Source organism: Triticum dicoccoides, chromosome 4A, assembly GCF_002162155.2.
Source record: "Triticum dicoccoides isolate Atlit2015 ecotype Zavitan chromosome 4A, WEW_v2.0, whole genome shotgun sequence".
In the NCBI taxonomy this organism is placed as follows: Eukaryota; Viridiplantae; Streptophyta; class Magnoliopsida; order Poales; family Poaceae; genus Triticum; species Triticum dicoccoides.
In genome coordinates, this window is record NC_041386.1 from 643,593,267 (window position 1) to 643,604,657 (window position 11,391).

At 50.7% G+C, this 11,391-nt stretch overlaps 2 protein-coding genes across 2 annotated transcripts in view; one reads left to right on the top strand and one right to left on the bottom strand.

Moving 5' to 3' along the window:
• Positions 1-697: 697 nt before the first annotated feature.
• Positions 698-3,144, top strand: LOC119287644 (tubulin-folding cofactor C-like). Its single transcript, XM_037567221.1, has 3 exons — positions 698-1,793; positions 2,381-2,493; positions 2,793-3,144. Exons 1-3 carry the CDS (start codon positions 782-784, stop codon positions 2,883-2,885), a joined length of 1,218 nt encoding a protein of 405 aa, XP_037423118.1. The 5' UTR covers positions 698-781; the 3' UTR covers positions 2,886-3,144.
• Positions 3,145-3,271: 127 nt separating this feature from the next.
• LOC119287646 (mitochondrial inner membrane protease subunit 2-like) overlaps positions 3,272-11,391 on the bottom strand; it is a 15,479-nt gene continuing 7,359 nt past the window's right edge. The window contains exon 5 of the mRNA XM_037567223.1: positions 3,272-3,610. Within this exon, the coding sequence (XP_037423120.1) occupies positions 3,503-3,610 (108 nt within the window). The 3' untranslated portion in view covers positions 3,272-3,502. The remainder of the gene's footprint in view (positions 3,611-11,391) is intronic.

Genomic DNA, 11,391 nt, shown 5'->3' on the forward strand with positions numbered 1-11,391 from the left:
AATATAGCACACACTATATTTAGGGAAGGCTAACATGGTATGCATCATGATAACTTTTGTAGTATTCCATATTGCTCCGTGGCCTACATAGTTGTAATTTGTAAGATATTCGGGAAATGAGACAATAACTATTTTTTGGAAATTATTTAGAGGACATTCACAAGAATGCCAAAGTGCCAGGCATATTGTTGTCAGCATCTAACAGATGTGAACAACAAAAACAACAATATGGGATGGAATCATGTATCCGGTTTACCCATAAATGAACAGAAACCTTATGGCATCTTGATACAAATGATGCTTTCTACATTATGGAAAACACGACATTGATTCGTTTGTTATTTGGATATGAATGAACCCAAAATCAAGAGAGTGATTTCAGCAAAAGGAAATACAACAAAGAAACGGCCTATTTGATGCTAACTGTTGCATTTGGAATGTAAATAAACAAAATTGGTGATGATAGAGCACAGACAATGTAAAAAAACAGAATAATCGTATGTAAGGGCATATATGTCTTTCTTTGAGTATGTTAATCAGTTAGCCTCTAGTGGTATTTTGGCATGGAAAAACTGAAATGAGTCCTTTTTCTTTGGAAATAACTGAAAATGAGTGCTGTTTCGACACACTGATTTTCAGTAGTGATATTTGGAACTTTTGGTTTTCACTAGTTTTACTGATTGCAGACCCCCAAGTCGCATCGCATGCCCGCATCCACCGAAGGCAGCCAAACCTAGCCGTAAGATCCAAGCCTCCAGCGCCGCCTCCTGCTGCGGCCGGGATGGAGCTGCCGGATCTCGACGGCACCAAAGCCGCCGCCGGCAACCGCAAGCACCTGGCCATGCTCGAGCGCCTCTCCAAGCGCACCGCCGCCCCCTCCGCGGGCTCCCCCGAGGCGTCCCCCGTCGCCGCCTTCCTCTCTCGCTTCGCCGCAGCCAAGGCCGCCGCGGAGTCCGCCCTCTCCGCCTGCCGCTCCTCCCCGGACGACGCCGCCGCCTCCCTCGCCGCGGCCTCCTCCGCCGTCGACGACCTCGAGCGCCTCGTCGCGGAGGCCTCCCACTCCCTCCCCCCGTACGAGCTCCGGTCCGCGCTCGCCGCCGTCTCCGACCTCCGCGCCGCCCACAAGCTCGCCGCCTCCGAGGTCCGGCCCAAGAAGTCGTTCTCCTTCAGGAACAAGAGCAAAACCCCGAAGAGCCCCCTGCCAGATCCTCCTGCCCTGCCCCAGCCGCCTCCGGAGCAGCCAAAGCTTGATCCCGATGCCATCCTGCCAGGGTTTGGGTTCCGGAGCAGGAATGGCGCTACCCTGGTGAAGGATCTGAGAGCTGCCAACGAGAAGGATGGGGATTTCACGCTCGCTGATCTGGTTTCCTGTGAGGTGTACCTCAAGGGGAAATGCCGGGCGCTGTACATTCACAAGCTAAGAGATTGCCGCGTCTTCATCGGCCCGGTTTTCGGCTCGGTGCTCATAGAGGATGTCGAGCGCTGCACGTTTGTGATGGCGGCACATCAGATCAGGATTCACGAAGCCAGGGAAACAGATTTCTACCTGCAGGTGAGGAGCAGGCCGATCATTGAGGACTGCAGCGGTGTGAGATTTGCACCACATGCTCTGAAGTATGAAGGGATCGAAGAGGATCTGAGGGACTCTGGGCTTGCAGAGGACACTGGTAACTGGGCCAATGTGGATGACTTCAAATGGCTCAGGGCAGTGCAGTCACCAAACTGGTGCTTGGTTCCGGAGGAAGAGCGTCTGCCGATTGTCGACATTTCAGAAGTTCAGGAACAGGAGGATTGTAAGTGAGCTGCTCTGGAGGTTTCGCTCTCAGCTCCAGTTTTGGATTAATGTTCTGGACTGGTTGAATCTTGATGCTTATGGTGATTACATGTTCTGTTTGTTCATGTTTATTATCTCATTGTATCTAGAGCTTGCCAAATTAAGGATAAATTGGAAGCGCGTGAGATGCTTTAATGCGTGCTCAGAAAGATGTTGATTATTTCATAGTTATGCATACTTAGTAAGATCATGCAGTTTCCTGAGCAAGAAGCCTACATGGTGTATGAGTTTTGGTTGATGGGCACCTGGATCCAGACATGTTTATTCAGGTGTACAAATATATTGGTTTATCAAATTCTGTGACCTTCAGTGCTCCAGGAGCTGTGGAATTTATAATTTTGCAGGAATGCGTGATTTTGTGGTACTGGTACATAGTTCCCTTCCTGCGTGTAAAATTTGTGTTAGCCTACTTCTCCAGCACTTTGTATTTGCTGCTGGAGGTACATAAGCAACCTTGCCCATACAGTATACACCGAGTATTAACCTACACCTGTGCAGCACTATGTATTCCCTGCTGGAGGCGATGGCTTTATATATACCTGATAGTCGACGAGAATGGCAAGTTCAGAGAGGACAGTTTTCAGAAATGGCTGCCCTTGCTCCTGCTAGTGGCAGTGACAAGAAGAGGGGACATGGGCGGAAAGAAGGCGTCTCGGCAGGTAAACCCAATGAGGAAAAGTGACATGTTCAAGATGGTGAAATTGATAATTTAGCATCAAGATGATCCTATGGTTCTTTTTCAGCTTCGGCAAAAGAGAATGTGAAGATTGATAGTCGTTTTACAGGATATGATTTTTTTTTGTGTGTGTAGCTCAAGGAGGCACATGTCTTGGTTGATTTTTAATATCCTGCTTATGCTCTAGATGACCAAGATGGACCTGAATGGGGGGTGATGAGAAAGTGAACATTCAAACCATTTTTTCTTTTCTTTTTTGGACTGCTATGGATTTTCTTTCAGATGATGGCAAAAGCTTCCGCAGGTTTCAAATACGCGTCCCTTGCTGGAACACGGCATTGGCGTGCATCACTCTGGTATATTGCCCAATTTTAAGTGATTTTGCAACATCCCTGTCGGGGCGGAGCCGGAGCTGGAGAAGGCTACAAGCTGTTCCCGGACCTGCTGACATAATTGCATGAAGGCGAAATTTAAGCAGCATATTGTCGTTGCTACTACAGAACAGACTCAGCATCCTTACGAAGCTGAATTACAGTAGTGCTAGTCATTGGAGGTAGCACTCTACAGTGTGTTGGTAGGGAACTTGGAGAGCATTAGGATTTCAGCTGGCCTTTTTGGTTTTAGTTGCTCTACATACACGCTGCATATTGCAGAATTTGAAGTAATAATAAATCTAGTTTAGTCTTTTTCTTTCTTTCTGTCCATCTGCATCTGCTGAGTCCAGTACAACAAGTTGCAAAAGTTCATTGCCAAGCTGTATCTGTTTGCAAAACATATGATTGAGTGTGAAGGGCCTCGATTGAGGTTTTACATTTGACCAATTCGAAGACAAAATTGTTTACACGAGGAAGCAACAACAACAAAAAATGGTGGGCTAAAGGAAATTTCCGAACAAATCTCACCAAAACTTGAACAACGGGTAGCTAAACTTCTGGTAGCCACAAAACAGGCTAAAGTGGATGGATCATCATCACGTGCGGTGAGGAGTCGAATCAAAACGGCGGGATTCTATCTTCGGGCCATTTTCTCTCCACTCTGCCCATCTTCGACGGCGGCCAGATGATGTGGGTGACCCTCCCGTTTATTAGGCCTAAAGGGATCTGAAGAAACACCAAACGTTAGTGAAACAAGTCATATGATGCAACATAGAATAGAGCTGGATGAAATAATAAGTTGAAAGAAAAAATATGTAGGCAATATAAAAGTACATAACATATTTGTTTTCTGTATCTATTACAACGCTTTGTTTGATCTATTGTATCATATATGCTAAATTGCTAATTATAGCCTAAGTTAGCAACTTTACAAGCACTGCAGCGACATGAATAAGAAGATGCCACCGCAGACTGCCAAGCTTAAAACTCTTCCACCTCGGGCCTTAGCACACAGATGTGCCTGCCTTCTAATGTACTGATGTGTTACTTACAGTATGGGTTTTCCCGAGTATCACCTTTTTGCTTTATTCTGTTTTTCATTTAGTGTTTTCTTTTATTTGATGTCTAGTTTAGTGCACTATAGTCCATGGAATTTCCAATCGTTAGGTGATGAAGACATGTGCCTAGGGTAGGGGCATGGACCTGTCCAAGGAGCCCTACCCTAGGACATTCCTAGGAGAAGTCACCTTTCAATCGACTTGAAGGTATCCCACTCGACGGACTCAAGACACTCGACCAGGAAGCTATCACTCGACCATGAAGCCAACCACTCGACCGCCAGGAGACCTATAGTCGCTCCGCAGGCAAACGGTCAGCTGTTAAGTAGTCTTTATGGTCATTATAGCTCTTTATTAGGGGCGTTACTAGTAACGCCCGACCTTAAATGTACCTTAAACCCTGCATTACTGAGGGCAGGAGGGGGCCGGCGAACTCTATATAAGCCACCCCCTCCTCAGTATGAAGGGTTCGCACCCCTGTTATTCACACGCCAGTAATCCAGTCGACCGCCTCCGGGCACCGAGACGTAGGGCTGTTACTTCCTCCGCGAAGGGCCTGAACTCGTAAATCTTGGTGTGTTTACAACTCCCCAATAGCTGAGATCTAGCCTCTCCATTCATACCCCCCTACATTGCTGTCAGAGTTAGAACCACGACAGTTGGCGCCCACTGTGGGGCAGGAATCTCAGCGCCTGATTGGAGAAGTTGCGATTTTTCCGATCCCTTTGATCATGGTTTCGTGCGGAGTTTTGGTGGAGGGCCGCGAGATCCGTCTCGGCGTGCTCACGTTCATCGGCGACGACTCCGCCTGGCTTCAAGAGGTGCCACTCGACGTCGACGCGCTCCCCGTCCGCGGTGCGACGCATTTCCGCGCATTCGTTCGTGGCGTCCTCCTGCGGCAGCCGTCGACCCAGTATCGGTCGGCCCCCGTATCGTCTCCCCGCTCTGTCTCCCACCGGCGCAAGCGCTCCGGTCGGTCGAGACTCCAGAGGTGGGTGAGGCATGCCGTGGCCCGCCAGTCGGCCACCCCGCAAGTCGCGGCAATCGAGCCCGACGAATCCCTCTGCGGCCTGTTCGACCTGTCGACTGGCTCCGCGGAGACCGCATCCGAGTGCGACAGCAGCGACCCAGCGACTGAGATCCCGGCGGTCGATGGAACGCACAGTCCTCCCGGTTTCCCTCGCGCTGATGGAGGCGCGGGTGGGGGCGGCCCGTCGCATCTCCACGATGAGTACCTCCCCGAACCTCTCACGTCATCACAGCGAGAGGAGCTTCGCCGCCGGAACACGAATGCCCTCCGCACCCCTATCGTCGGAGAGTCCCCCGAGGCCCGGGCCTTGGAGGACGCGTGTTTGGCTAATTTGGCCGAGCGCACTCGACTGGAGAATCTCCAGCGAGCACTCGACGAGCGAGCGCGTCAGCGGGCTCCCGAGTCTAGTCGACGCTAGCTCTTCCCGCCGACGCAGGTATATCGAACCCCAGTTCAGAATTTGGCCGCTGCGGCCCGTATAGCAGAATCAATTCAGCCCTCCCAGTCGGAAGCTGGCAGGGGCTTGTTGCAGATCAGAGCGCTGCTCCGGGCGGCGGGAAACCAGAATTCCGCCGTTTCTTAGTCGCGGAATAGGATCCACAGTCGATCCGTTGCAACAGATACAGTCCAGTCGGCTCACAGCCCGCGGTCGCCCCCGAGGCGTGGAGGACGTGGCGACCGGCATGATCAGTACAGAAGGAACAAGCAGTATGATCACCGATCCGATCGTGATGATCGACGTCGAGTGCCAACCCCTCCCCCGAGGAGTGGGTCATATGCGCCTCGACATCGAGATGACAGGCGCCCTCATAGCGTTGGGCAGAGGGTTCCCGTCGACCCCAGGGACCCAGGCTTTGACGCGAGATCTGTCCTCGTTCAAGGCTTGGTTGACAGGAACAGGGCTCATCGGGAAGGCCAGAACAGAGATGCGCCCGCCAGCAGCAGAGTACATGCTTCAGGGCCAGAGTGTTTCAGTCGAGCCATCAGAGCCGCAGTGATTCCTCCCAATTTCAGGCTGGCGACTGGAATCAGCAAGTTCACCGGTGAATCTAAGCTTGACACCTGGCTCGAAGATTACCGAGTGGCTGTACAGATTGGCGGTGGCAATGATGAGGTGGCCATGAAGCATTTACCTCTTATGTTAGAGGGCTCAGCCAGAGCGTGGCTAAATCAGTTGGCACCCAGCAGCATTTACACTTGGGAGGATCTCTCCCGAGTGTTTATCACAACTTTTGAAGGAACATGCAAGCGACCTGCAGGCCTTACAGAGTTGCGGTCTTGCGTGCAGAAGCCGAATGAAACCCTGAGGGAATACATGCAGAGGTGGATCACACTGCATCACTCGGTTGAGAATGTGCCAGACCATCAAGCAGTCTGTGCCTTCAAGGAAGGCGTTAAATACAGAGAGTTGAATCTGAAGTTCGGTCGAACTGGAGAGATGTCTCTGAATCGGATGATGGAGATTGCCACCAAGTACGCTAATGGTGAAGACGAGGACCGACTCCGGAGTGGCAAGCACAAGGCAGTCGCCCAAGAAACCGGAGAAAACTCCAGTCGGAAACAAAAGCGGAAGGCCGAGCCAGCCGCTCCTGGGAAGGCCCTGGCCGTAGCCCAGGGAAACTTCAAGGGAAAACCCAAGGGCACCTGGAAGCCCAAGAAAGTCAAGGGTCTGGATGGAAACGATGTTTTGGACCTACCGTGTCACATCCACACCAAGAAAGGTGAAGAGGGTAATTTTATTTACCCAAAGCATACCACTCGACAGTGCCGGCTCCTAATCCAGCAGTTTCAAGGCAAACAGTCCAAGGATAAGAAAAAAGAGTCAGACAGAGTCGAGGACAAGGAAGATAGCGACGACGGATACCCCCAAATCAATTCCACCCTGATGATTTTTGCTGATGTCGAAAGCAAAAGTTGACTGAAAGTCATCAACCGTGAGGTGAATATGGTTGCTCCGGCAACACCCAGTTATCTGAAGTGGTCTCAGACTGCCATCACATTCGACCAGTCTGATCACCCTACGCACATTGCCACCCCTGGGAGGCAAGCGCTGGTGGTCGATCCAATTGTCGAAGGCACTCGACTGACCAAAGTCTTGATGGATGATGGCAGTGGCCTGAACATACTGTACGCCGAAACTTTGAAAGGAATGGGCATTCCGATGTCCAGACCGAGTACCAGTAACATGAGCTTCCACGGAGTCATTCCTGGCAAGAAAGCCGAATCACTCGGCCAGATTGCTCTTGATGTGGTTTTCGGTGATTCAAAGAATTACCGCAAGGAAAAGTTGACATTCGAGGTTGTGGACTTCCAAAGTGCTTATCATGCCATTTTGGGCAGGCCAGCTTACGCACGCTTCATGGCTCGACCATGTTACGTGTACCTCAAACTGAAGATGCCTGGCCCTAAAGGGGTAATTACTGTTACAGGCAATCGGAAGAAGGCAGAAGAGTGCTTTCAGAAAGGCTCAAAGATTGCAGATGCTCAGATGGCAGTGGTCGAGCTGCAAGAGTACCAAAAGGCTGCCGATCCGAGTGAATTGCTACGGGCCAAGAAGCCTGCTTCAGAGTCAGCTTTTCAGTCGTCCGGTGAAACAAAGACAGCTCACATTCACCCGACCGACCCCGACGCTGCTCCGACTCACATCTCGACGACGCTCGACTCCAAATAGGAAGAAGCGCTCATCCAGTTCCTTCGTGAGAACTGGAACGTCTTCGCATGGAAGCCTTCTGACATGCCTGGAATTCCCAGGGGGCTGGCTGAGCACCGTCTACGAGTCGACCCGAAGTTCAAGCTTGTGAAAGAACATCTTCGATGGTCCGCCGTCCAGAAGAGGAAAGCCATTGGCGAGGAGGTGGCTCGGCTCTTAGCAGCGGAGTTCATCCGAGAGATTTACCACTCCGAGTGGCTCGCCAATGTCGTCATGGTCCCCAAGAAGGACAAGTCACTTCGCATGTGCATTGATTTCAAACATATCAATCGGGCCTGCCCGAATGATCATTTCCCTCTCCCCCGCATCGACCAGATAGTGGACTCGACCGCGGGATGTGAGCGTTTGTCTTTTCTAGATGCTTATTCAGGGTACCATCAGATCCGTCTGTATGGACCCGACGAGATCAAAACGGCTTTCATCACTCCATTCGGATGCTTTTGTTACGTCACCATGCCGTTCGGCCTCAAGAATGCCGGAGCTACGTTCATGAGAATGATTTAGAAGTGTCTACTCACTCAAATCAGTCGAATGAGGAGGCATACATGGATGATATTGTGGTCAAGTCACGGAAAGGTTCCGACCTACGGGCTGACCTTGCTGAAACTTTTGCCAACCTCAGGAGGTATGATATCAAGCTCAATCCATCAAAGTGCACGTTCGGAGTTCCAGGTGGAAAGTTACTCGGTTTTCTCGTTTCCGAACGGGGGATCGATGCCAATCCAGAAAAGGTTGGCACCATACTCCGGATGAAGCGTCCTGTACGCGTGCACGATGTCCAAAAGCTCACAAGCTGCTTGGCCGCTCTAAGTCGATTCATTTCTCGTCTCGGTGAAAAGGCGTTGCCTCTTTACCGACTGATGAAGAAGTCTGACAAGTTCGAGTGAACTCCAGAAGCTGACGCAGCATTTGCAGAGCTCAAAGCTCTGCTCACCACCCAGCCGGTGCTTGTTGCCCCAATCAGCAAAGAGCCTCTGCTGCTTTACATTGCAGTCACAGGACAAGTTGTCAGTACAGTACTTACGGTCGAGCGGGAAGAAGAAGGAAAGGCCTTCAGAGTTCAGCGCCCAGTCTATTATCTGTCTGAAGTTTTGACCCCTTCAAAACAAAGATACCCTCACTACCAGAAGCTTGTATATGGGATTTACATGACCACGAAGAAGGTTGCACATTACTTCTCTGACCACTCCATTACAGTCGTCAGCGACGCCCCACTGTCAGAGATTCTGCATAACAGAGATGCAACCGGTCGAGTGGCCAAGTGGGCGATTGAACTCCTTCCCTTAGATATCAAGTTTGAAGCAAAGAAGGCTATCAAGTCCCAAGCAATCGCAGATTTCATCGCCGAGTGGATTGAACAGCAATTTCCGACTCAAGTTCACTCGGAGCACTGGACCATGTTCTTCGATGGATCTAAGATGCTGAATGGTTCCGGTGCTGGGGTAGTTCTAGTCTCCCCCCGAGGAGATAAGCTCAGATATATTCTCCAGATTCACTTCGATTCCTCCAATAATGAAGCAGAATACGAAGCACTTTTGTACGGGTTGCGCATGGCCATTTCACTCGGCGTCCGTCGCCTCATGGTCTATGGCGACTCAGATCTGGTAGTTAATCAGGTGATGAAGGAGTGGGACGTCAGAAGTCCGGCTATGACTGGTTATTGCAATGCAGTGAGAAAGCTAGAAAAGAAATTCGAGGGGTTAGAGCTTCATCATATCCCCCAACTGAAAAATCAAGCAGCTGATGATCTGGCAAAGATAGGCTCCAAGAGAGAAGCCATTCCCAGCAATGTGTTTTTGGAGCACATCCGCTCGCCGTCAGTCCAGGAGGACCCTTTCACAGAAGAAGCCCCACAACCAAAAAGTGCCGCAGATCCGACTGAAGTCGAAGTTCCTGCTATGGTCGACCTGATCATGGAAGTCTTGGCCATCACTCCCGACTGGACGATACCGTACATCGCGTATATGCTAAGGAAAGAACTCCCAGAGGACGAGGAAGAGGCTCGACAGATCGTCCGCCGATCCAAGGCCTTCACAGTCATAAAGGGGCAGTTGTATAGAGAAAGCGCGACTGGAATTGGTCAGAAGTGCATAACACCAGAAGAGGGTCGGATAATCCTTGATGATATCCACTCGGGGACCTGTGGTCACCATGCGTCCTCTCGGACCATTGTGGCTAAAGCATACCGAGCGGGATTTTACTGGCCTAGAGCAAATGAGATGGCAAAAGAGATAGTCGACAAGTGTGGAGGGTGCCAGTTCTACTCCAACATGTCACACAAGCCTGCGTCAGCCCTGAAGACCATTCCACTCGTCTGGCCCTTTGCTGTCTGGGGACTAGACATGGTTGGTCCACTGAGAACAGGCAGAAGTGGTTTCACCCATGTGCTTGTGGCAGTCGACAAGTTTACCAAATGGATTGAAGCTAAGCCTATCAAGAATCTTGATGCTTGCACTGCTATCAGCTTCGTCAGAGGGCTAACATTCAGATATGGAGTCCCGCATAGCATCATCACTGACAATGGGTCAAACTTCGATTCGGACAAGTTCAGAGCTTTTCCCGCATAGCATCATCACTGACAATGGGTCAAACTTCGATTCGGACAAGTTCAGAGCTTTTTGCGCCTCTCAAGGCACTCGAGTCGACTACGCATCGGTCGCCCACCCCCAGTCGAATGGACAAGCTGAAAGAGCAAATGGTCTGATCCTCAAAGGACTAAAGCCTCGACTGATGCGTGATCTCAAGCACGCGGCAGGCGCTTGGGTTGACGAGCTTCCGTCAGTTCTGTGGGGATTGAGGACCACCCCTAACCGGTCGACTGGAAGAACTCCATTCTTTCTGGTTTATGGAGCCGAAGCGGTTCTGCCAAGTGATCTTCTTCACAACGCGCCCCGAGTCGAGCTTTACACCGAAGATGAAGCAGAATAGGCCCGGCAAGACGCAGTCGACCTCCTAGAAGAAGAGAGGGAGATGGCCATGATCAGATCGACCATTTATCAGCAAGACTTGCGTCGATTTGACGCCCGGAATGTGAAGAGTCGAGCCTTTCAAGAAGGAGATTTGGTCCTCCGAGTGGATCAACAGAAACCACACAAACTTGCTCCTACTTGGAAAGGCCCCTTCATCATCACCAGAGTCCTCCACAATGGAGCGTATCACCTCTACAATGTTGATCGCAAGATCGACGAGCCACGAGCTTGGAATGCGGAACTACTCCGCCCCTTTTACACTTGAGCTCTCCCTTGGACGAGATGTAAAAAGAAAAATTTCTGCAGTTTATTTTTATCAAAGACAAGAGTGTTTCAATAATTGCTGTCACTTCTGTTTACTTACGAAATCCCCCAGTGGGTGACTTAGCTGCGAATCCGTTTCGCCTAAGCTCAAAAAATCCTACCGAGTGGAGAGCAAACCTCCCACTCGGGGGCTTAGCTGCAGTCCAGCACTCGCCTAAGTTCTCTCACTTAGAGACTTAGCTGCAGTCCGGCACTCGCCTAAGTTTGAAAAAATCCTACCGAGTGGAGAGCGATCCTCCCACTCGGGGGCTTAGCTGCAGTCCAGCACTCGCCTAAGTTCTCTCACTTAGAGACTTAACTGCAGTCCGGCACTCGCCTAAGTTTGAAAAAATCCTACCGAGTGGAGAGCGATCCTCCCACTCGGGGGCTTAGCTGCAATCCAGCACTCGCCTAAGTTCTCTCACGTAGAGACTTAG